This window comes from Rhodamnia argentea, chromosome 7 (assembly GCF_020921035.1).
Source record: "Rhodamnia argentea isolate NSW1041297 chromosome 7, ASM2092103v1, whole genome shotgun sequence".
Lineage (NCBI taxonomy): Eukaryota > Viridiplantae > Streptophyta > Magnoliopsida > Myrtales > Myrtaceae > Rhodamnia > Rhodamnia argentea.
The window spans coordinates 14,687,272-14,714,529 of record NC_063156.1 but is presented as its reverse complement, the minus strand read 5'-3'; the positions used below and the strand labels follow the sequence as shown (position 1 = coordinate 14,714,529).

The 27,258-nt window shown below is 39.2% G+C and overlaps 1 protein-coding gene across 1 annotated transcript; it reads left to right on the top strand.

Moving 5' to 3' along the window:
• Positions 1 to 15,242: 15,242 nt before the first annotated feature.
• LOC115743566 (fructose-bisphosphate aldolase 1, cytoplasmic) lies at positions 15,243 to 18,023 on the top strand. Its single transcript, XM_030678408.2, has 4 exons — positions 15,243 to 15,282; positions 15,326 to 15,382; positions 16,556 to 16,783; positions 16,958 to 18,023. The coding sequence occupies exons 2-4, from the start codon at positions 15,355 to 15,357 to the stop codon at positions 17,776 to 17,778; spliced, it is 1,077 nt and encodes a 358-aa protein (XP_030534268.1). The 5' UTR covers positions 15,243 to 15,282; positions 15,326 to 15,354; the 3' UTR covers positions 17,779 to 18,023.
• The last annotated feature ends 9,235 nt before the right edge of the window (positions 18,024 to 27,258 follow it).

The following is a 27,258-nucleotide window of genomic DNA, read 5'->3' as shown; positions in this document are numbered from 1 at the left end:
TGACGAGTTGGCTTCAAAGCCCAAGTGGTTGCGTCCCAAATTATGTCTAATTGGGTGATCAATTTTGTCAATTTGTGCAAGGGGGTCAGCTGCGCTCGCAAAGGGGCTGCAGGTTGAAGATGATGAATAGTGCCGGGTTGGTGGGTCGGATCCGCCGACTCGGCCAACCCAATTTCACCGTTTTTATTATATTGACCCCCAAATTGACCTTTTCATCAAATTGAAGCTATAATCGGGTTCTACAATATGTGTTCCACCTAAGAGAGGTATTTTGGTAATTAAATGGTTTGATTTAGTGCAAAAACCCCAAATCCAAAGTTTGACCCGGTAATGAGTTTTGAATTGTTAAAAGCCCACATGATCAAATTAGTTCAAACTAAGGCCACCAATGGATTCGTAATAGTGAAACTATGGGGTAGGTAGGGGTGATCGGCTCCAGGGTGGGTAGGTTCCGGACCTAGAACCCGAAACCTACCCTGTTATAACAGGTTCCTATTTTTTGGAACCTGGAACCCGCCCCATTTGTCTTGGGACCGGTTTTGGAACCTACCCTGTTTTTCGGTCCGGTTTCGAGGTCTACCCGAGAACCTATTTTTCTTTTGTTCCTTGTCTAGTTTTATTTTTTTAGCAAAATAATAATAGCAATAAAACGATTCAAAGTAAAAGATGGATAATAAAAATCAATATTCGCTAAAAATCACAACTACTATCAAGTATTTCCAGGATAGTTGTTGTTGCTTCAATAAATTCCCCGAAGCCGACTTCAAGTGATGAAGGCAACACCGAGGTCATTGTTTCATCATTACTATACCCAAGCATCCTCAATAGAAAAAGAAATATCCTCCCACATTTTGCTTTGAATGAACCTCGAGGAGGGTTCAGAATTGTTGAGCAACTAGAGATAAGCTACTTTCACAATTAAGACATTATCGCTAAAAGTACATGGTAAAATTGAAAATTCATAATAGTAAATTAAACTCATCTATCTATCTATCTATCTATCTATCTATCCCATCTCCAAGTAAAATAAATTAAAACAGTTCTTTGATCCAAGATGATGGAAAATGTCATGGAGAGAGATAGGATGGATGGCCAACAACAATCGAGAACTACATCAAAATTGATCCATGGTCCATGTCCAGCTTAAGCCACGAGAGTGCTAGTAGTGGTAGACTCGCTGCAATAAATATATAAACAAGCTATGAGTTAGCTAAATGAACGCAACATCATTAATAGATGATTGGATGTCGGCATATACATGTTAGTAATACAATGCAGACTTGGCAAAAAATTCCAACCAACCTACCAAAAGACAAAAACAATGAATCATTAATAGAAATATATTTACTCACCGCAAAATCAAAGTTTCCACAAATGAAGTCTATTTAGTAATGATTATGTCCTCGGTAAGACAATCCAAATCTAAAAACCAAAAAGAGATTGAATAAATATTCATCCAATATATAGAGATGTGAATGAATTATAAGATAGAAAGAAATATACACGACCCTTACCCGACTCAAACTTCTCCACATTCTCAATGCACTCTTCAATATTAATCAGCATATGAACAGCTCTCAACCAATTTTGAGTTGAAATTAGACCCTCAACAACTCTAGGAGTCAAAGAACTTCGAAAGCAGTCAAGCACACGGCCCGATGTACTAAAAGCCGACTACGAAGCAACGGTAGTCACGGGAATAGATAAAACATTCCTAGCCATCAAAGATAAGATTTTATATTTTGACCCAGTACTCTTCCACCACATCAAAAGGTCCAGATTAAGGACATCTTCACTTTCAGTTTCAAGATACCGATCGAGCTCAGATTTTTTGTCATCAAACACTTTTTTCTTCCCATGAAGGAAGCTTTTTCGCCAAGCTTGGATGTCATATTCGTTGTTACCTTCATTGTCATCAGCATTAGAACCACTGCCACTACTACTCACACTTGAACTGCCAACATTTCCAGTACTTCGGTTACTAGAAGAACCAACGAAAGATTGCTCATAAAATGCAAACAAATGCTCCAAGGCATGCTTCACATTATTATGCATCTCATCAATTTTTGCTTCATCGTCATAAATTTGTCCATAACAGAACTTCACATAAGTCAATTTTTTTGTAGGATCCAACGCAACCGCAATCAACACCATCATATTTACTTTATCCAAACTCCCATAATATTTGTCAAACTTCTCTTTCATTTTTGTACCCATAGCATGAAGCTTAGGATCCAAAGAATTCGCCGCATTGTTCAAGTATTTATACAAAAGAGCTATCCCCTCAAAATAATCATTTGAAGTAACATATGAACTCCCCGACATTCGTTTGGTGGCATCATAAAACAGTTTCAGAAATTTAGAAAGAATGGTGGCATTTTCCCAATCTTCATTTTTTGGAGAATCGTTGTCAAGCTCCCTTGCGAAAGATGAATCGTCTTCTTTCATCCTTTCAAAAGCTTTTTTGAACTTTATGGCGGTTTCTAGCATAAGATGAGTGGAGTTCTATCTAGTGGCAACATCAAGACATACCGAACCCTTGTATGTGATCCTTTCACTCTCAATACAAGATTGGAATACTTTGGCTCTCATGGGAGAACTTCTCACGTACCTAACTACGTTTCGGATACGTGCAATAGAATCACGCACCTCATACAATCCATCCCTTACAATTAAGTTCAATATATGAGCAGTGCACCTCATATGCAAAACCTCACCATTCAAGATCAATAACTTTTGTCTTGAAAATTTGTCCTTCAAATATCCAACTGCCACATCATTGGAACTAGCATTGTCCACTGTTATCGTGGACACTTTTTTTTCTATACCCCACTCATAAATACATTTCTCCACCATTTTCCCAATTTCTCTACCCTTGTGACTATGCATTACCACAAAATTGATGATTCTTTTATGCAACTTCTAGTTATCATCAATAAAATGTGCAATGAGACATAGATAGTTCAAGTTTTGAATGGAACTCCACATATCGCTCGTGAGTGCAATCCTAGAGTTAAGCTTACCAAAGTAAGTTTTCAAACAATTTCTTTCGCTCAGATATAACTTCATGCAATCTCTAGCAATTGTAAATTGTGACAAATGTTGGAAGAGAGGTTACAATTCAGTGAGAAAATCACGAAAACCGACGCGCTCAACCGTGGAAAAAGGTTGTTCATCAATTATGATCATCCGAGCAAGCATGCACCTACAACGTTCTTGATCAAACATCCATGTCGTCAAAATACTACCACAACCAGTATCTCCCTCTGCCTCGGTAGCCACATTCTTATTACGTGGCGCAAATAGTATTTGCCTCTTATCCGCATTGGGATACTTCTTGCACTTTCTCAAGTGCTTCCGCATTGAAGATGTACCATTATCAACAGTATACGCATAGTCATCCCCACGGTGATTGCACTTTACCCTTGTTTTTTTTGTCTTCTCATCTAAGATTTTCGAAAAGTTATCCCACACCTCCGATTGATTATCTCGCTTTTTACCAAGTGGAGGACATGAAATAGGTACCCTCACCTTGTTTATCGCACTGGCGGTCGCGGATGCCACTTCTTCAGCTCCATGGAATGACAATTCCATGAGTGGACTCATTTCATCGCGTCCATCCACTTCCGTTGACATATCTTGATCCATCAACCGCATATCAACATGGCAAAGACAAAAATAATTAGTACAATATTGCTTCTATTGAAAATAAATTACACAACAATGTAGGACCAAGGAGCATTTTGTGTGATCCTAATATTTTCAATTGCACTATGTGAAGTCCACAAAAGGTTATCTAAATGGCTGACTCACTTCCCAGGCTTTTCCTATTAATAACGTTTGTAAACAGCAATATATTGTGGTAGGTACTTGTTCAAAGACAAGAGGCAGAAGGAATTCGTGCGTTTTTATACCAGAGTAGCTCATTTACTACCTAGCATAGTGAGTGTCACAAATACTATTTTTCAAAGTTGTGCTTAACAATAAGACTTGCAAGAATGCAACAATAATATAGGCATAGGTTCTTTTTGTTCTCTTCTTTCTCGTTAACGAATTTGTCTTCTTTACAAATCAATTAAAACCAAGAGATCAACCAACAAGGAAATGGACTGCACATGGAGCAAAATATTTTAAAACCCAGAGTCTAACCGACTTTTATATTGAAAGCCTTAAGGGATGACCTCGGTGGCACCATCGCAGCCATCCGAACAACAAGCTCTTCTTCAGACTTTATATTCAATATTGTATCACACACACCCTTTTTGGTTTTAGGTCCATCTAATTATGAAAAGTGAAAATAAAGATTCTTGAACAGCAAATTGCTAAACACATTTGTTGAGGGGAAGAAAACGCCAAAGCCATTGCACTACATGAAGGAAAAAAAAAATCAAACCATCCAATTCAACAACCTACCTTTAGACTTGGCACTTGCGTAAAGCTGTGACCAACACAATCAAGGAGAAAGGGTTGCTAGTTTGCTGCGTAGTGTATGGAGAGAGTGAGGTGGCAACAAGAACGGAGAATAAAGTCAAACAAACGGCAAGTCCGAGACTATTATTATATATTAGCGTTTTTTTCTTACTTTGCTTAAATCGGTCCAATTTCGGGTGGGTCTTTACTAGGAACCAGAAACCGGACCGGTTTAAACCGGTTCCAAATTTTTGGAACCGGGAACCGGTCCTATTCTAATGAGAACCGGAAACCGGACTGATTTTTCGGGTGGTTCGGTCCGGTTTTCGGGTCTATCCAGTCCGGTTGCACACCCCTAGGGGTAGGGGATCTAAACTTTCATGGGTGTTCCTACGAAAAATTTAATTTAATTTTCGGCGAAATCGGGGACTAAATTGAAAATAAAATGTGCAATTAAGCCCTTTATGTCCAAATTGAACAAATTGTTGGGCAAAGGGACCCAATTGCAATTTAAGGCTCTAGATACCAATTTCATAGCTCATAAAAAGTGGAAATTGAAATTAAAAGACTCAAAATGGAATTTTTGGGCCTCAATTCGGATTTATGTTTGTGAAGGAACATAGTGACCCGAATCGAATTTTTGAAATTTGAAGTAACCCAAGTGAAGAGGGAGTTAAAATAAAAATATATAATATTTTTGTGTATTTTTCTGACCACAAATGGTATTTTTCTGATTTTTTGGGTATTTTATAATTAAATAAATTTGAGAAAATATTAAAAATTACGAAAAATATTTTTTGTTCAAAATTGGTTCCTAAGGCTAGGCCAAGGCTTTCAAAGTTGATTTTGTAAATTTTACAATTTTTTTAGCTATTTTTAAATAATTTTTCAAAATAAAAGGTAAACTAAAAATCGAGTGTCTACACTACGTACCATTCATGACTTGATGTATATATATATACACACACACTCTTCTCACAAAGGGGAGAGCGTCAGAAAAAGTCTTAAACTTATTATATTTGTACCAATTTAATCCTAAACCTTTTGACCTAAAACCAATTTAGTCATTTTCGTGAATTTTGGTCGGATATTGCTGACGTAGACGCCGGCTAACCTATATTGCACGGCCGATGTTGATGTAGATATTTTTTAATAATAAGTTAATAATTTTCCATTTTTTCTTTCTTTTATTATCTCTGTTTTTTCTCATCTTTCCTCCAATGGCCGGATGCCCATGGCCGATGAGGGTTGGCCTGGTAAACTATGCCCACCATGATACATTTACCCCAATTTCTTTTTGTGACACAAAAAACTTCAAATTTATACCTATGTGACATATTTACTCCGAAATTGTACTAATGTGACACATTTACCATATACTTTTTCTTGTGACACCAAAATTCGCAAAATTGTAGGTATGTGGCACATTTACCCCCATAAATTTGGGGTTTTTTGGGATAAATATTTCACATGTCTACAATTTTGGGATTTTTGGTGTCACAAAAATAATTTGAGAAAAATGTGTCACATGGGTAATAGCTTGGAGTTTTTTATGTCACAAAAAAAAAAAAAAGCTTGGAGTAAATGTATCACACGCTATAAATGTAGGATTATTGGTGTCACAAAGAAAAGTTTGGGGTAAATGTGTCACAGTGGCTTGGGGAAAATTACCAAAAAAGTCTTAAACCTATTGCATTTATGCTATTTCAGTCTTAAACCTTTTTTTTTTTTGCCGGTTTAGGCTTAAACCTTTTGCAATTATGCCAATTCAGTCAATCCGGTGAATTTTAGTCGGCCCTCCGGAGTTGATGTGGACATTGGCCGGCCGACAACCTAATATTTTAATAATTTTTATGAATTTTATATTTTTTTTCCCGGCCGACCGGCTACCTAATATTTTAATAATTTTTTATGAATTTTTATTTTTATTTTTTCCTTCCCCTTCCTTTCATCTTCCCCTTACCTCCCCCTTTCCTTTCCCCATTCTACCTCCAACTGGTGACCGGCCAAAGGATGATAGGTGAGGCTCTTGTTGTCCTCGCCATGGTCGGGCTGGGTGATGCCAAGCTTCGCCATGGCCGGGCAAAGGCTAACCTCGCCAGCCCGGATCTTGTGAGGTGGAGCCTCGCCGAGGTTCAGCAAGCATGCGGTCGTGCGTGATGTGGGTCGGCGCGGCGGACCTCGGCATGTAGACCCACAGCGGAGGAGGGACAATGACAAGGAGGTGCGGGGGCAAGGTGAAGGTGGAGACGATGGAGGTGCATGGGGTCTAGTTCAACTGGTTCGGTTCTTCTTGTTCTTCGGTGAATTGGTGAAGTTGAAGTTGAAGTTGAAGTTGAAGTTGAAGACCAAGGAAGGGGTTGGTGAATTGGTGAAGTCGAAGCCGAAGAACAGGGGAAGGGGCGCCAAGAACAGGGAAGGGGAATGGGAAGGAAAAAAAAAGAAAAGAAAAAAAAAAAAAAAAATTATTAAAATATTAGTTTGTCGGACGGCGTCCACGTTAGCGTCGATTGGCCAAAATTCGCCAGATAGTCCGAATTAGCACAATTACAAAATGTTTAGGATTGAATCGACAAAAAAAATGTTTAGGACTGAATTGACATAATTGCAATAGGTTGAGGGTTTTTTTGGCAATTTTTCCCAGGGGCCTATGGGCATAGTTGGAGTCTTTGGCGGTTTTTTTCCCTTAAAGGTATTGGGTCTAACTCATAGTGAGGACAGCCCGATGTGCTTCATTTGCATTTATTTGGAGAATTATAAAAAAAAATCCTAAATTTATTGCACGTGCGACAATTCAATCTAAAACCTTTTAATTTGGTCAATTTCGTCTTAAACTTTTGAAAATTTGCCAATTGAGTCTTTTTGGTCAATTTTGGCCAAAAATCGTTGAATAGACTTCAATTATCCTACATGACCCCGCCGGTGCTAACGTGAACAATTTTTGTAATGTCATTTTTTTAAATTTTTCTTTGCATTTTTTTTCCTTGTGCATGCGAGGGTCATTGGTGACCCTCATTGGCGAATGTCATACCTAGACTAGGCGAGGTGATGCGGGAGCATCCGATTCATCTGAATAATCCATGAGTTTCGACAAGGTTCCATCGACAAGTGCCAACTTGGTTCTGTCGGCAAGTCCAACAACATTGATGTTCATTCAAGCCAAAATATATTATGGTTATAACTTGTTATTGTGGATTAAGATTAAAGATGTATAAATAATCGGCCAGAGAGTTGTCAATTCACCAAGATAGTTGCCAATTGTAATGCTAACCAACAACATAACAATGTGAGACTATTCTGAGCCATTTCCTTGTTTATTTGGTTACATTCTAAGATGGTTATTTTCTGGTCAAGGCTGGTGAACAAATTTTGGTAGATGATCCATAAGGCTGAGGAGTCAAGACTTCAAGTCTCCATGTCTTTTAATGCATTTCTATTTCCTAGGATTTTGATTGCTTTCTATTTCCCATGTCTTTGATATTTGTGGAGTCCCTATTTCGTCTAGTCCCCATGTTTTTTTTTTATATTGTCTATTTCCTATGTCCGAGTCCCTCTATAAATAGAGGGAAGAGTTCTCCATTGCAACACAGATTGTTAAATGAATGAGAATTCTTCTTCGCGAGTTGAATTGTTTACTCTCAATTTCTTTAGCCATGAAAAGTGGATTCTTCCTCGGTGGTGAGCCAAAAGCCCTTTAACCTTAGTTGGTGGTTTAATCTTTGGACCTTGACGATGAGCTTCTATCTAAATCTCGATTTTTATGCTTGGCTGGTGGTGCATCCTTTATTCCTTTGGGGGTGATTGTATCTATCATGCATTTGCATATCATTTTCTCCGCTCCATAGGCATCATTCCTAAACACTTTATACACATCCATATATATAATTGGAAAATCCTCATTTTTGAAATCACTTACCCATGTATGTATCATGAGGGGCACCACGCGCGCGACCTATGGGGTCATGAAGACCGTAGGCAAGGCCTTCGCTGCCTCGGTGCTGCGAAGGACCTAAGCAAGGCCTTCGGCACCTTGCCGCCTGCTGGTGAGGGCTCGGTCCTCCCCACTGCGAAGGCCTTAGGCTAGGCCTTTGCTACCTTGCCAGCCCCGACCTCGAAGGCCCTCACCCTCGGTCGAAGATCTAGAGATGTCCTCGCCCAAGACCTTCACGGCCCCATGGAGGAGGGGGCCCCATGGGTGGGGTGGCCCTAGGCTAGTCTGGGCACAACCTTTGCAGCCGATGAGGGTGACAAGGAAAAAAAAGCAAAGAAAAAAGGGAAAGAAAAAACAAAAATGAAAAATTCAAATATAACAAAAATTATCGATGTTGGCACTGGGCATGTCACGTGGAATGACCGGCGTCCAGGTTAGTGATTTTTTGTCAAAATTGACTGGAAGGACTCAACTAATAAATTATTAAAACGTTTAGGACTGTATTAATTAAATTAAAAGGTCTATGACTGCATTGGTGTAAGTGTAATAGGTAAAGAATTTCCTGTAGTAATTTTCCAGCATTTATTTATGAAATAGGAGAAGTTGCACTGCATGCTTGAGAATCGATTGCAATTTCCGTTGCTAACAAGTCAACATCATCATAATCAATTCAAAAGTCAAAATAGAAAACCCAAACCGACCTTACTATCCTCTTATACGCACGGGTCTTGCTTATTCACGATTCATACGCATGCTGCAATCTTTCCCCTTCACGCGGGCATAACATAAAAAAATTGGAGGTTTGGTCGGAGCTTTTCTCTCTTTTGGGCATGTCAGTCTTTTGACTTTCGGAATCAAAACGTGCACTCGAACTGAATTATTAATAGCATAAGAATCTTTCTGGCATGACGTGACCCAAATGACAAAATCGAAGGAGAGCGAGCAGGAGGACAAGACGGTAGATGCATGTATGCACGTGAATCCACGACCTGTAATTTCCATCACTCCAAAACGCATTGTATATCATCCTCTGGAAGGATTTCTAATTTGTGTGCTCAAAGTTACCTTTGACATCAATATAGGAAATGGGTTTTGTTAAAAGTGTCTCTAGTTTACTTGTTATGCAAATCATCGTCCAAACTTTGTAGATTCGAAATCCGTAACTTTTGTCGTGCCATGTACTATCATTGGTACCACATTGAACTATTCTATTTTGAGTATGTTTAAGAAGTGCTCCAAAATATGCTTTGCAATGAACTGTAAAAGTATACCTAACCCACCAAATTTAAAATCATGATTTTCGAACCGATAATTCTGGCTATCCTTACATAGTCGTCTAAGTATTGTTGTTTGTGCCGTTCGGTTCTCTTATAACTTTGTATGCGATATAATCCTTTAATTTACAAAATTCATACAATCGAGTCGTTCTTTCTACTGATCGTTCCTAACCGCATTAAACGGTTACTGATCACATTAAACTGCCGACGTGATGAAATTTGGACATTTGTCGCCTATGTCAGTTAAATGGGTGGGTTGGGTCGAAAATAGTTTCTATCCAAATTGACCAGTTTTTATGCAATACAATTTTGATGATCCAAACCGACCCAACCCAAACTCAATCCAAACCCAACCTAACTTATTTTCCCTAAAACATATCCATATGCATAAGAATGTGTTACTTGGACAGATTTTTTAATCAAATAAATTAACTAAATAAAATTTCTTATTAAATAAAAGAAAAAAAAACCGAAAGATTGAAATGCACATAAAGAACTAAAAAATTATGGATGTGTTGCGAGAAATCATAAGGAGAAGTTACCAAAAAAATTCTTAAATCTGTTGCTCCCTTGCTAAATCAGTCCTAAACTGTCTTAAACTTTTTAATGATTTACAAATTTAGTATTTGTGGGTAATTATTACCGAAAATCGTTAATGTGGACGTCGACCGTCCTACATGGCATGGTCGGTGTTGACGTGGACAATATTTAGTTTAAAATTTTTTTATTTTTGATTTTTAATTTTTTTTCTCTTTTTTCTTTTTTATTTCTTTTCCTTTTTGTTAATTCTAAGCCCATCGAGGGTCAGGACCCTCACTTTACATTGGTGAGGACTTCACGGCCCTCGCTAGGCTTTGCAGAAAAAATAGAAAAAGAAAAAGTAAATAAAATAAAAATAATAATAAATTAAAAAATTAAAAGTTGTCATGGCATGTCCAACTCCACGTGGCACATTCTGCGCTTTATTTACTACTAGAAAACCGATGAAAGTTTTCTAATTTTATATGGGTTGAGAACTGAGTTAGTTCTCAACTCATATAAGACCTATTAAATTGTTAGATATTTATTTCTTGGACCCACTTGAACTCTTAAGTTCGAGCACATTAGTTAAATTTTAAATATTTATGAGGTCGAGTAAACTTGTCTAGATTTTCAAATGAATATCAATTCAAACTTGTACGCGACATCCACATAACCAAATAGATCACTAATAAGTAACTCAATTGTTCAAAGTTCAAAATCTCGCTGATTTCCATTATGCACACACAGTTCTTTTTGCTTTCTAGTTCTAGAAGATATCTAACTTGTTTCCTATGTCTATTCCAGATTGAAGAAAACTAACATAAGTAACGTGTCGTGCCAAAAGGGGATGATTTCTAAATCAATTCTAAACATATTATATGATAGTCAATTTAGTCTTAAATTTTCTAATTTTTTCAATATACTCTTAAAACTTTGCGTGAATTTCTAATACAGCCCTTCTGGCCAATCGCTACTGAAGATTGCCGATGTGGAGTCTAGCCATCGCCGGTTGTCCTACGTGACACATTGACGTGGACAATTTTACATGAAATCATGTCCTATGTGGACCTTTATGTCAACTATTTGAGGCTGTAATTGGCCAAAACCGATAATATTGGAGTTTCATGTAAAAGTTTTAAAATTGTATTAAAAAATATGTCACGCCCCGATCTCCGGGTATGCAACAACCCTGCTAAAAGCCTTGGGTCATTAAAGGACGACGTCCCAAGCACGTCATCGACCCATTCATTTTATCTTTTCATTCAGTGCGTGTGGAATGTGATACTTCCCTATACAATAATATAAATAGAAGGGTAGAACAAGAGGCAACAACAATAATCAACATCAGCAAAAGATCATTTTTTTATGTAACTTTGTTAACATTGGGAAGCGAAAATATCTACAAGCCCACTCTTTAGGGCTGTCTCCTATGACCATCAAAAGATACCGGGTCGGGGGTTAATGCTACTCCAAGTTAAAAAAAAAAAAAAACAAAACGATACCAATATCCATTTCCCGCACTCAAATCCAATATAACGCTACTTAGCTAAAGACTTGAAAAATGGTTGACAACAACGAGTGAGATATAAAATCTCCGTGAGTCAATGCCCTAAGTCCAAGCGGGGTGTTGATTCTCTTAGGGTAGCCTAAACGTGCGGGACATATCGATAGCGGATCAATAGCGTGCGGCTCTCGCAACGCTCTTGCTATCACACGATCATGCACAACTCAATTGTCAATTATCAAACACATGCAATCTTACCCCGCCTTGGTCCACACATTATACAATACATATCATGGCATTCAATTGCATGCAACTCAAGGCACACAACCAGAACACTCACCACATCTTTCATGCACGGTGCATTATACGTGTTCCGGTTATTAACGGCCACTCGGTCCCAGCACACTAGACAGTTCCTGCTCTTTCAGCATGACCGGGTTTCGTCCCATTCCTTCACCGATCGACATTTGACAAGTCGTGTGATTCCAAGTACCCTCAGCACGAACATACTAGGCTCGACCCCAAGTACCCAAGGGTGACGGTAACCATTATGTGACCACACAAGCACACCGGCAACCAACCCAGTTATATCTTTGTATTTAGTCCAATGCTCACACGATCGTGCTCAAAACTCGGCTCAAGATCATTTTTCATGCTCAAAATGCATCGGTATATTTACATATGGTCACATGAATATATTATCCACGAGACTTTGCATCTATATAATGGTGATTAATCTTCTTATCCATATATATAAATAGACACACACACACACACACACACACACACAAAATAAAGGTATATAGCAATCACCAAATAATCACCTAATAATAATAAATTTTTTCGACCAAGGTTAATTAGTAAAAAAATAATTAATTAACCCGAATTTAATTAATTAATTCACCTTAATCAATTAACCCGACTATAATTAATTAGATCCACCTCAATTAATTAGTTCCACAATAATTAGCTAATTCGATCCCAGTTAATTATTCCGATCACGATCAACATAAAGCAACCCAGGTTAATTACTCTAACCACAATCAACCATAAAAGTAACCACGCTTAACTTTTAACTAATCAAGATTAACTAACCTAACCGTGGTTAACTAACCTAACCATAGTCACTAATTTAACCCGACCACGGTTAACTAACTAATCCGTAATTAATACTAATTAATCTATCCCTAAATGTAATTAACGTCATAATTAGAGATTATAGGTTAACTCACAACTAACGGTGGCCGGCAGTGATAGTGGTGGCGGTGGCGGCGGCGGCGAAGGTGAGGCTCGCGGGTGTGAGGTTCACGAGTCACCGGTTCCGGCACGGCAATAACGACGTGGAGGACAGCGGGCTGGTGGGTTTTGATGAACGGGGGTCCTTGTGAGGTGGGTAGCTGAGAGCAGCAGGCATAGCAGCGTGGTTGGGGCTTGGCTTGCAGGTGGCATGGTCGCGGGTGGGTGAAGGCGAACGAAGCTCGGGCCAGCTTAGGCGGCGGAGGGTCTTGTGGTATGGCTAGGTTCGCGCGGCTGGAGGGCACGGGTCACAGAGGCTCTCGAGGTATCGTGGGTCCTGGTGCTGGCGGAGCTTGGGTCCATGGCGGTACACAGAGGGTAACGCGGTTGCTCGGCAAGCTGGTGGCTGGTCGGCTAAGGCAACGGGGCAGTAGGTAAGGGCCCGGTGGCGCGCGGTAGTGAAGGCGGATGGAGGAGGTGGTGAGGTGGGTGGCAGTGGTGTCGTGGGGGGAAGGGGGAGAGACATGAGGGCGGTCGAAGAGGGAGAAGGAGAGAGAGGGAAGAGAGAAGAGAGAGAAAGAGAGTGAAGTGAGGGGGGTGAAGTGACAAGGGGGCCCACTGGGGTCAAATCAACTATTAGTTATTTCATCTTTTGTGTATAATATCTAGGGACGAAAAGGTAATTTGGTAAATGAGGGCAGGTTAATCATTTTGCACAACCGACTAAGGGCATTTTGGTATTTTCATATTTAGGATTCAGTCGGGGCTAGGCTCGGGCACGAAGGGTATTGGTATTACGACGTGACGGCTCGATTACTCGGGCGTGACTTTCTCTGACCGACATCTCATGATAATCAAATTATTGTCCCTTAATCCTCGAAAATCCAATATTATTTACTAGGCTGAAATTCATGATTAAAATTTATCGAATCCAGTTATCTTATAGACGTTGAAATTTCGGGATATCAAAAAATAGGTCGCGCTTTTTCCACTCTCATCCTGGCTACAACACTATCCTATCACCGTGTTTTGACAATATTAGCCTTTGTGGATCCACCATTTTAGCATCCTTTGTTGCCATTCTAAGAAAGTATTTTTCTTTTTAGTTTGGTCTTTGGGCCCTATTTGTTTTGTTCTCTCTTCTCGTGGTTTCATTTTCCTTTTCCTTCTTCTTTACTTCTCTCTGTTCCTTGTCAATTCTGATTAGGGTTCAATCCTTGGTGGTGCCTAATTGATCCGAATAGAAAAATAACACAAAAACCCTAGAATTTTCCAGTAGGAGAATTTGCACAAAATCAACCTCGTAATCATATATCGCGAGCGCAAGCTTGAGTGCTTCCATCAATATCTTGAACAACCTCAAACAGCTTCTAGACCTCGCCTCTCTCCTCGACCTCCCTCATCTTCCTCATCAAGAACGCGTCCCTCTTCTTGTCTGACTCCAAGAGGATCAAGGATATCTCGCTCTCAATCTTTGGCTTTGGTTTTAGTTTTGGTTGATTGTGGACGACATGAGTAGCCGGAGAGTTCCTTGTCTAGGGAGGCTTCCTGCCGAACCTTGATGTCCCTGCCAGCCGAAGGTTGGAGCACTTGCAGCTTCACCTCTTAATTATGACCATGAACATGTGTGCCAACACCGTTATCGTCATCATTTTTCTTAATGTTATTAAACTCCTTGGTCTTGTCGAAATTGTCTTCCTTCTCATCCTTCGCATAGAAACTCTGACCATCGTCATTACTGTTGCCCCGAGAATCACTAAAAGATGGGCCTCTGCTACACAGTCGTGGCGAGGAAAGTGTCTCGTAGCCAGTCATTATAACCACTATCATCTCTTTATATACCTTCACTTCACGATCTTGTTGTGCCATTTGCCGTCACTCATCTTTGCTTCGCCTCTGTTTTTTTTTTCGTCTATTTGGTTGTTGCGTGAATTGCCGGAGACTTTCCAGTAAGAACATGCCAAGATCAAGAGAGCAAAGTCTATGAACCCCAGCATCATGGTCAGGCCTTCAAACAAGCACGGGAGGAGTGCCAAAGAGGGACAACGAGAAGAAGAAAAGGGGGATCTGCACAAAAAGAGAGAAGAAAATAAACGGAACACCAAAATATTGTCAAATTACTTTGAGAGGAGAGTGTTTTAGCTACGATGGAATGGAAGTGGAAAGACCGCGACTCTAAATAGTTTATAATTAAATAAGGAGAATGGTATAAGTGAAAATGAAAAAGAAAAGAAAGGAAAAGCGGAAAAGCACGCGATAGCGTCGACGCTTTACGATGCTGGCACTTGTTAAACCTCTCCTGCTCTCCTTTTCTCTGCCAAGCCTCCTCTGTCAAAATCCCATAAAACCCTAACCCTTTCTCTAGACACGTCCATTACACTATCTATACGCATATTGTTCCCTCTCCCTCTCCCTCTCGAAGACTCTCTCTCTCTCTCTCTCTCTCTCTCTCTCTCTCTCTCAGAGTCCCGAAAATGTCGTGCTTCAAGGGAAAATACCATGGTAGTGCTCTCTAACCCTACTCAATTCGCAAATAAGTGGAAACTACTCGTGGAAACTACTTGACCCTTGTCCTAAATTTCGCTTTATTCGGTTATATCTGTGTTCCTGCTCTTCTTTTTCCTCGCTGTCGTGCGTGCCGGAAAATCTGTCCGTCGGTTTTGGCGTCTATAGCACCAGATACTGCGGTCAGTTGATCGCTGTTCATTTCTCTGTCTTGTTAAAGTTCTTGTAATTGAACGGCGGGGTGGCTGTTCGTTTGGGGAATTCATTGTTTTCTTTAAAAGGTTTGGATTTGATTTGGTTGTACTCTGGCCTGCACCGAATTGATATGCTCTGTTTCCTCAGCTTATGAACTTAGAGGGAAAAAAAGGGTGTGTTCATCTTTGGTTGGATCTGTTTATGCTGGCCTTTCTAATGACTTTCCAGCTGTTTATTTGTTGTTCAAGTTCCGAGTTGGATGAACTGTTGCCAAATCTTACTGAGTAGGCGTTTTATTTGTTCTATTCAGTTCTTTGTTTAAGTGGAGGAATATGCGGCTATTTTATTTGGCTCAGCTAATTCGATATCTAAAACTGATACCCCATTTCTCGGCAATTTTCACTCTCTCATCAAACAAGTTCGATCATAGGGGCAGTCGTTTTGTGGTACTGGGAGCTGTTAATCAGATGTGAGTTGCACATCAATCATGTCTTGGAGATTGAACTGCATCCTTCTTAGGCTAAGGACTGATTACTACTTGAATTAGTTGGTTTTGAATGGGAAAATCAAATGTTTCAAGTGAGATTTTTTGTCCACTTGGCTTCCATCTAGTAGCTTTTAAAGAAAATTCTTCATGTTGTGGTTTTAGCGTATAATCAGTTTTTGTTATTCCATGTAGCTGCTGGAAGCATAGAATTGGATTCTTCTATTTAATCTACTCTTTCCTATTGCGGAAAAGAAATTGTCATGTCACAGTTTTCTGTACTAACCCATCTATTTTTCAAAGATTACACTGATTAGCTTGAAATGATGAGTGAGCTATGTATTGACATGTCTGTATGCTTCTCTGCTGCTCTGGTGCTATATGATGTTGCGGTTGCAATGTTGTGATTAGACACAATTGCTTTATTAAGCTTCGGTATTATAAAATTATTTTGTGTATAGAATCTGACAATGAAGCTTGCAAAATTGCAGATGAGCTCATTGCTAACGCTGCTTACATTGGCACCCCTGGAAAGGGAATTCTTGCTGCTGATGAATCAACTGGGACAATTGGCAAGCGGTTTTCCAGCATCAGTGTTGAGAATGTTGAAGAAAACAGGCGTGCTCTCCGTGAGCTTCTTTTCACCACTCCTGGTGCCCTCCAATACCTTAGTGGAGTGATTCTCTTTGAGGAGACCCTTTATCAGAAGACAGCTGATGGTCAGTGTGTGATAGTTGATGACTATTTTTCTTCACCTGGAGATAATTGATATCTTTCTAGATATCTTGGATTGTATAGTAAATTTTGTCCATTAATGTGGTTGCTCTCTACCGGTACTCAGAAATCTTTTGCTTTATTGATGACATACTAGTGCTTTTGATGCTGTTCTGCAGGCAAGCCTTTTGTTGAGGTCCTAAAAGAGGGAGGAGTTCTTCCTGGAATTAAGGTTGACAAGGGCACTGTTGAGCTTGCAGGCACCAATGGTGAGACAACCACCCAAGGCCTTGATGGCCTTGCACAACGTTGCCAAAAGTACTATGAGGCCGGTGCACGTTTTGCTAAGTGGCGTGCTGTCCTCAAGATTGGCCCAACTGAGCCGTCACAGCTGGCTATCAATGAAAATGCCAATGGCCTCGCTCGCTATGCAATCATCTGCCAGGAGAATGGTTTGGTCCCCATTGTTGAACCTGAAATCCTGGTGGATGGACCTCATGACATTGATAAGTGTGCTGATGTGACTGAACGTGTCCTTGCTGCATGCTACAAAGCTCTAAATGACCATCATGTCCTCCTTGAGGGCACTCTTTTGAAGCCAAACATGGTAACCCCAGGATCGGAAGCCCCAAAGGTCACACCTGAGGTGATTGCAGACTACACTGTTCGTGCCCTTCAACGTACTGTGCCTCCAGCTGTCCCTGCCATTATGTTTTTGTCTGGTGGGCAGAGCGAGGAGGAGGCAACCCTCAACCTTAATGCCATGAACAAGCTCAAGGGCAAGAAGCCATGGACTCTTTCCTTCTCCTTTGGACGGGCTCTTCAGCAGAGCACTTTGAAGGCTTGGGCTGGAAAGAAGGAGAACGTGCCCAAGGCACAGGCTGCATTCATTACTAGGTGCAAGGCCAACTCAGAGGCAACTCTTGGTACTTATAAGGGAGATGCAAAGCTTGCTGAGGGTGCTGCCGAGAGTCTACATGTTAAGGATTACAAGTACTAGGGTGATTTTGCTTGCGGTAGTTTCTACTTCTCATCTGACAAAAATAAGGGTGTGGAGATATGCTATGTTAGTATTAGGATAATAAGCATGACTGTACTGGCAATGCATTTTTATGGAAGGTTGAATGTTTGCGACTTCTTTATGAAGTTTTATATCTTTATATGAGGAGGTTGATGTCTTTCTGCTTTGATGTTTCCGAAGAAAGTTCTTTTTATTAATGTAATGCTTGTGATATTCTTTTCCTTTATACTTGGGACTACTCCGGCAATCATTTCTTTGGTGCGCTATTTTGAGTCTCTTGACGAAGAGAACGCTCTGCGCTTCTCTTTTTTCTCTCTACTTTGAACCCCGGATCTAGGTTGTAAGAGAGTCCTCTCTAAGATACGATGGCTTAGAAAAGTTGATAGAATCCTTCTGTGGTAATCTTGCCAAATTGTCTGGACTATCAACATGTACGTAGGTCGTCTTACATTGCATTTTGCTGCGTATAAGACATCTTGATAATACCATCATTAAAAAAGCATATCAGACAACTAAACATGAGATGTTACGATAAACTTATGTTTTACACGGTTATCTTCAATTGCTTTTGTTTCTTCTCTCTACCTTGTGACTCATGATATATAGGCCAGTTATTATGGTTTTTCAAGTTAGCCTTCGTCTATGCTATGCGGTTTGTCTTCATTGAGATGGAGTACACTTTGTATGATAGGGCGGCTAGAGAATGCACAAAGGTCAAGCTCAACAGAGAGAGCTTTACCTAATATTGAGTTTGGTTCTTTGCATTTATGGTCATCTTTCTAGCAGACCCTTCCTCATTCAGCTGGAAGTAGGAAAATGAGTCGGGGCACGACCAATGAGTTAGTCTCCTCTGATTCACTCAACCACCGACCTGACTTCTTAGAAAAGATCCGATAGATTGCAGTAGACCTATCAAACGAGTGGATCGGGTCGTAAATGATGGTTCGGTCCAAATTGACCCATTAATTTGTTGATGACCTATTTATGTTCAATGCAAATTTCTTGATCCATACTTGATTCGTTTTATATCTTATTCAACTCATATTATTAAAATGGTTGTATGTTTTATTCAATCTAAGAAACTCATTTCTTATAAACTTTTGAAAAAATTATAGTACTAAATAATTGTGGATTATTTTTATAGTAAAAATATATGATTTTTTATTTTTTAATTTAAAATATTATGATTTTTATTTGTTTTAACAAATCTGATTTTTTTTTCCTTCTAACCGCCGAGGAGGCGAGAGTCGGGCTCTAGCTTGGTGTCAACGAGGGTCGGCTGATGCCCTCATCGGCTTCGTAGGAAAAAAGGTAAAAGAAAATGCAAAGCCCTCTTAAATGAATTGTAAATGGGTTGATAGTGGATCCATTTATAATTCATTTATATTGGCCTCTTTATTTTGTAAATCCATTATGTTAGCTTGCTAAATTTATTATGACCTATTTAAATACTTATGAGTTATTAAATGAGTTTTGGAACTATTTTGACAAGTCTACATATAGGACCCTAGAACCATCCACTTGTCCTATGTAAATCCAGCGTTTGCACTATTGTCCATCCATGTGTGTGTGGGACTCTTTTGCATTAGAGAGGGTTGTACTTTGGGTGGTAAAAAATTACAAGGCTCAACCATAATTCAAAGGGTTAATATTACGAGAAATTTCAAACTGGTACATTTATGTTAAATTTACCAAAAATTATTTTTTTTACCTCAAAAAATCTTAAAATAGTACACATGTGATAAATTTACCCCAAACTATTATTTTAACCACAAAAAATCCTAAACCGATAAGTTTGTGATTAATTTACACCAAACTAATACTATTGTGACAGATTTATTCTACGTTAGTTTTTTGTCAAATTTTGCCATCATATTATTGAGTTGGATGACTCATGACAGTTCACGGGTCTATCGGTTTGGAGTTTTTACCCTCTATTTGTCATAGATGTATCGATTTGGTGTTTTTCGTGGTATTACTCCCATTCAATGAAGTTTGCTACCCTTGTTCTTGGATTTCTTGGCTTAAGAGCTTTGTAAGTTGTTCTTAAACCTTCCTTAGGTAGTTAGGGCACTAATGGACATGTTATACTTGTGTTTTGATAAGTTTTATGGACTGTTTTGGCTTAGGAAATGGGAAATCCGAATATGACCTTTCTTGGAGTTTCATGTGCGTTGGCTTAATATTGTTCGAGAACCACGTTGTCATGCTTGAATGTTGTTAGCCTTGCTCACGGACTATCAATTTCGGAATTTCTCATGAAGAATTGAACTTGGTTAGGCCTTCCTAGTTCGATTGGGAACTTGATACTCTAAATGTACTCTTGAGAATTCATGAACCGAAATTGCTGTTTGGCTGGTTTAATTTGATGCTTAGCTGGATTGCTAAAGCTTGGGACTTGATTGTAAGTTCGTGATTTAAGAAGGCTTAAGGATAGACCAGTCTTGGATGTTTGCTAAATTGCAAAGTCATGATTTGTTGTGTAAGGGCATGAGTTGCTCTATATAATTCGGTTATGAGAATAAGAGCCGTGTTCAATTAGATTGTCCGAGGCTCAGAGTATGCCGTGTTCGATTAATTGTCCGAGGCTAAATCGGGTCATGTTCATTAATTGTCCGAGACCACGATTGTGTTTGGTGCCGTGTTCAATTAGATCGTTCGAGGCCATAAGTATGCCGTGTTCAATTAATTGTCCGAGGCCTAGATCAAGTTAGATCCACGAGCCGTTGTAGCCATGAGAACAGAAACTTAAATTACTCTATATGCGAAGCTTAGCTTGTTTGCCTACGGTTGTTTGGAATGGTATTAATTCCTTGTGCCTATGCATTAAGACTTGGTTTGTTCTCATCTTGTTTATACCGGACTTATTGGCTTCACTATGATTTTTATAAAATTTGTCCGGAGGTACTAATGGCCTAAACTAGGTTTAGGTTCGATTCATTGAGACTTATATCTCACCCTGTCGAAGAATACCCCACCTAAGTCTCTGATCGTTGAGGAGGAAGAAGAGGAAGAGGAAGAGGAAGAGGAAGAGAGAGAGGTTATTGAGATCTCCGAATCCGTTTCTAATGATGAGGATATGATGGATGCCAAAGATTTAGTTGCTCATTCCCTGTACAAGCCGGAGGATGAGAATGACGAAGACGAGAGTGATGAGTTTGATGTTTAGTAGTAGTCATCACCTGTCTATGTGATGTCCTTTGATCATGTAGTAGGAAAGGTATGTTGTCTTTTGAAACCTATCTTTTGTCATCTAACCCTGTCATCATCCCTATGATGTTAAAACCTATGCTGTAGCTGACTAAGTTGTTATGTTGTGCATGTGCGTATATGAGATTGTTGTCCTAAGTCATCTTATGTATGTATGTAAGTGGAGTTTTACTTCTCGCTTTCGCATGTGTGTTTCACATCCATGTGTAAGTTGATGTCGTTGATCCTGGGAGATATTCGCACCGAAACGGCAACTCACGCGGGATGCTTGCGTGCCTGGTGGTCCGGGGCGTGACAGTATCGGTTACTCTTTTTTGAAGTGTGGGAAAGTTTGTGATTTCTTGAGTACGATTGCACATCTTGGAATTAAGAATAGCAAGGATTTCAGCGCAACAAAAATTGAAAAAACTATCAAAAAGTCCTAAACCTATTACAATTATACTAATTCAGTTCATCCGATCAATTTTGGCCAGCCAATGTTGACGAGGATATCGGTCGGCGACATTATATTTTAATATATATTTTTAAAATTTTTTTTCCTTTTTTTCTTTCCCTTTCCTCCTCTTCCTCCAGCCAGTCGCTGGTCGGCAATTGGTCAAAGGCAACGGCCAGCGAGACTCGGCCTCATACAACCATAGCGAGGTCAAGCCTCGCCCAGTCACGGATACATAGGTTCAAAAAACTAATGGTCTCGGTCGTCAGATACGTAAGCTCGCATTCATCGAGCTACGATCGATAGCAGAGGCTTGCAGACTCCCGAAGTGAAGGCAAAACTCCAACTCCCATGGTGGCATCTCCCAACGACGAAATGGTTACACCCAAACCCCCTGAAACCCATCGATGGCGAAAACCCTCCACTACCACTCAACGGCCACGATTCCACCCCTCAACTCGACCTCCAAACACCGTCGGATCCTCATTCAATCGCTGCAGCCGCAGCAGTTGATGACAACGATATAGCTACCGCAAAAAAATGCAAGAGAGAGATCGAAGACGATGGCTCCAATCACCCGCCGCTTCAACTTCTGTGGAAAACCAGCCTCTGCTCCTACCCATCCCTTCACCTTCAAGAGGAAGAAGAGGGTAGGGAAATGAAAAACAAAGGAAAAAAAAAAGGGAATAAAAAGCAAAATGATATAAAAAATAAAAAATATAAAAAAATGTCAAAATATTATGTCGCTGGATGGCGGGCACCTATATGCCAAAATTAGCTGGATGGATTGAATTGACATAAGGTTTATGATTGAAACGGCAACAAAAAAAATTAGAATTAAATTAACACAAATACAATATGTTTAAGACTTTTTTGGTAATTTTCCTGCAAAAATCTGGTCGAAGATATGTCAAATGAGAAAGTAATTGTCAGTAAGCTTTGGTTAAACCTTTCATTACCCAAAAGAAAGGTCCCAAAGTCTAAAGCTTTACCTAGAGGTCTCGGAATTTTTTTTAAAATGATAAGTCACAAAAACGATGCCGATATGAGATGAGAACTCGCGTTCGTGATTTTGTTTGTGTTTGTGATTTTGCAATTTTACCTATTGATTGTGGGCTCTTCGAAAAGCTCTCAACAACATAAAAAAAAAGCTCTCAACATGAGCGGTCCAACACTACAAAAATCATGCGAAATGGACAAGAGGTGTCAGACAGATGGGTCGGGTCGAATATGGTCCGACCTATATTGACTAATTCAACTTATTTTGATCCATTTTCATACAATACAAATTTTATGACCATACTTGACTTAACCCATATCCGATCTGATCCGTATTATTTAAATACTTATATATTTAATCAAATATCGACCTAATCCATATCTGACCCGATCCGTATTATTTAAATACTTATATATTTAACCAAATCATGAAATATTTAGTTCATAAACCCAACCCCCGCTCCCAACACACACACACACAAAATTGCCGTTGCCGTGGGCGAAGAATTTGGTCCCCCTCTCAATCTGGTTTCTAGTGCACAGAGGAGGTTAAAGTTCTTTTCAAGTTGTATTTGTGGTGTGGGCGTCTGTATAGTATGTAGGAAGTCGTTCCCTTTTTTCTTTCTATCCGTCTTTAGCGTTTATGACGTCCTCGAAACATCGAATAGCAGCTTCGTATCGCTGCTGCTATCTCGAGGGACAATCATATTTAATGCTCATGTCCGAGCACAAGCAACTATGATGACAACCACCTTTAAATTAAAACCCAGGACACGGGACACTACATATTGATATCATCATGTGCCGGAACATAACCGACTACCGACAGTTTTCACCTGTAATCAACAGGAGCATCCCTCGGCTGTCCATTCAGAGTGCAGTTTTGGACATGGTGGTCTACCTGAATCTTAGTCCATTGCGGGCGACGGCAGGTGGGTGGTGGGTTGGAGGGCGGGCGGCAATGGGCGGCGGTTTACAAGTGAAAAAAAGTGGTCTTGTGAAGATGGGTCGAAAGTGGATTGGGTTAAAATCCATATTTGAATAGACTTTATGGGCCAAAATCCATATTGGACCTTTTTTTTTTTAAATTTATTAAACATATATTTGATCAAAATCAATAAAAGTGGGTTAAAAAATGGGTTAGACTCGTAGTGACACTTGAAGCGGACAAATTTTTTTTTTTCTTTTTGGTCAGAACTTCTAACGGAGATTAGACGGAAAAGATATGGGAAAGAAAAGAGCGAACCTCGAATTTTTCATTTTGGGGTCAGAGAGCGAACCTCGAATTGAGGCGTCTCAACTTGAGGCAGCCCATTTTGGCTGTAAACGGTCTTCGTTTTTGCTCATTTGGGGGAGAGGGGAAGAAAGGGAAGTCCTGGTCTCGCAAGAAATTCTCTCAATTTCAAGGTTTTCGTGCTTCGAAGGAAGTCTCGTAGCCCCTTAATTGCAATTTCAAAGAGAAATACATGCTAGGACGTTGGAATGTTCATGTGGGATCCTAGAATCGAAAGCACATCATCACACTTCTTGTTTGAATAAATAGTAAACATCATAATTTTAAACCATCGTATTGTCAAGGTGAAATCTCTTAGTCTCAAAATACATCGTTATGCCGCCGAAATACTTATTTGGTCAACTCATAGTCACTCCGAGATCAAACATAATAATTTTCTTATTAGAAATGGGAGGCGAAATTTGAGGTGTCAATATTTGTCATAGAATAACTTTCAATTGACTTCTTGGACGTCATAATTTTTTATTTAAGTTCACCTAATTGCTAAAAATTCGACATGACATGGCACTTGTGGCGAGTACTTTTTAAAAACTTATGGTACTCAAGTTACCGAATTAAAAAGTCATATAACACTTAAGTGATCATAAAAGAATTATGACATTCAAGTGAGTCCCGTATATAAGTTATGACCCTCAAGTGATTGAATGAAAAGTTATGGCATTTAAGTGAAAGCTAAAAAAGTTATGACACTTATATTATTCTCTCCCCTGAGTTAGATTCACCATGACTATGAGACTTTTTACCACACAATCAGTTACAAAGACAGTTAACAAAAATGCAGCTTTTTCATACTCATCACACAAATGCCATGAAGTTATGCTTTTTGGAAAAAAAAAAAAAAGGGGAGTAATTTTGTCATTTCAAATGCACAGCATTTGAGACATTTTTATGAGAAATGATCATTGTACCTCGCCTGAGAATGGAATGAGGCTATGTATCAATCGGTGAATAAGGTCTATCGCCACGAAAGTGATATTTCCCACGATAGATGCAAAATTACCGCTGTACATTTACCAAAAAACCGATCGTCTATGAGTAAAATTGGAATAAGGACACAGACATTGTTAGAGCTAACACAACAACTTAGGGGGTTGAATAGGTTGTTCTAAAGAATTTAAACTCTGTTTTTGGTGGAGTGCATTCAAATCTGCTTAAGTAGAATGAGAAATAATTGTGTAGATGCATATGCTCATATGCGCAAAATTAGCTAAAAATACATAAACATATCGTACGATGGCCAATTCAGTTTTAAATTTTCTAATTTGATAAACTTAGTTCTAAATCTTCTGATAATTTACCATTGTAGTCAATCTGTCAATTTTGGCCGGAAGTCTTGTCATGTAGGACGGCCGATGTCTACATCAATATTTTCCAACCAAAATATGTTAGAAGGATTACATTGGCAAATCGCTAAAAAGTTTATGACCAAATTGGTCAAATTGAAAATATGACTGAATTGACTTCCGTACAATAATGTTATGATTTTTTGGACAATTATCTTTGTTTTATCATTTCAACTGCACATCATTTAAGACATGTTTACCATAAATGATAAGTTCTACCACATTTGAAAATGGAATGAGGCATTGTATCAAGTGGTGAATTACGTCCATTGAAAGTAACATTTACCACCTAAAAGGGAAGAAGAATTAGTATTACTCGATTTGAACATACGGAACAAAGTATTGTTAGGCCGCATGCTGTGGAACCACATCTATCGTCCATCCTCTTCCCTTTGGAATATATGGGTTCACAACACCAAATGCAGAGGCACCCCATTTATGCAGCTCAACATTAATGGAAGCATGGCTTGGAGTTGGTGATGTCTCCTTAAATTGCGACCTATTCTATCATTGGTTATCTTGAGCTCAATATGCTGATGCTGAAATACATGTGACAAGATCAGGCGGGTGGGACCCCCTGTGGAATGGTATAACTTAATTTGGATCACCGGCATTAGCAAACACAATTTTATTGGCTGGCTAGTGTGCAGAGTTAAATTATCAACAGTCGAGATCGTCGCACAATGGCTACTTATAGCTGATGTTCAGCATAATTTCTGTACGGCTGGTATAGAAAATAGATCATATTTATTCTTCCAGTGTGAGACGACAAGCAGCATATGGCGCCGTATCCTAGCACAACATGGGATAAGGCGTCCTTTGAGAGGATGGAATGAGGAACTCCAATGGATGATTAGGGCAACAAAGGGAAAAAACTTGGTGGTCAGACTCCTCAAGTTATCATTCCTAGTGACCATATATTGCATCCGGATGGAGCGCAATATGAGTTGGTTTTTGAACAAGTCAATTGACTTTATATTATTTTGACTAAGGTGTGCAAAAATGTAAGAGGTTGAGCTTCGATCTACCAAAAAATCAGATGTTCCCGAACAAATATTTTATTGGCTTCTATATGGAGACTTCCTAGCTCCATTTTTTTTTTTTTGAATTATTAGCTCTTTTTGTAATGCTGGGGGATGCCCCTAAGCTATTGTACATCACCTGCTGTATAATACTTACATTTTTCACTAAAAAAAGAAAGTAACAATTACCACGATTATTCCCTTTTCTCTCCTCGCATCTTTCTTTACCCAAAAAAACAATTACCACGATTGATGCAAATGACCGCTAGCAGATGTTGCCACTTTAAGTACATTTACGATGGAAATGGTTCATCTTTGAGTAAAATTTTTATAACGACACACTCATTTTAAGAGCGGGAAAAGTACACTAGAAGTGTCATAACTTTTGTACGACGTTCACTTGAGTGCCATAACTTTCAAAACGTTCACTTAAGTACCATAACTTTTAAAAATTGTTCACTTGAGTGTCATGTTGACGTGGCAGCCGGAAAAGTTACTGTAGATACCGGGAAAGTTACCGTAGTACGTCGGAAAAGTTATCGTAGATGCCGGAAAGATGACGTCGCACGCCGGAAAAGTTACTGTAGCACTCAAATGAACGATTTTGCTCCGACGTAGCACTCAAGTGAACGATTTTTGAAAGTTATGGCACTCAAGTGAACGCCGTACACTAGTTATGGCACTTCTAGTGTACTTTTCCCTTTTAAGAGCTAACATTACAACTTGTGGAGTTGAATAGGTTGTTGTAAATAATTTAAACAATTTTCGTGGAATGCGTGCAAATATGCTTAAGTAGAATGAGAAATAGTTATGCAAATGCATATGCAAGGAAAATTGTTTAAAAAGTCCTAAATATATTGTACGAAGGCTATTTCAGTCTTAAACTTTTCAATTTGATTAATTTAGTTCTAAAGCGTTTGATGACTCGCCAATGTAGTCATTACCGACAATTTTGGCTAGAAATTACTAAGTTCGCAATCATGTTTTGTAGGATGGTTGACGTCCACGTGAGAAATTTCCTGCCAAAATTGGCCATAAAGGTTTATGACTAAATTGGTCAAATTAAACAGATTAGGACCGATCAACTACTGTGCAATATATTGGGAAAATTTCAAATAAGGGCACGAAGTGTCCTTATTATTTTTAAGAAAGGCTTGA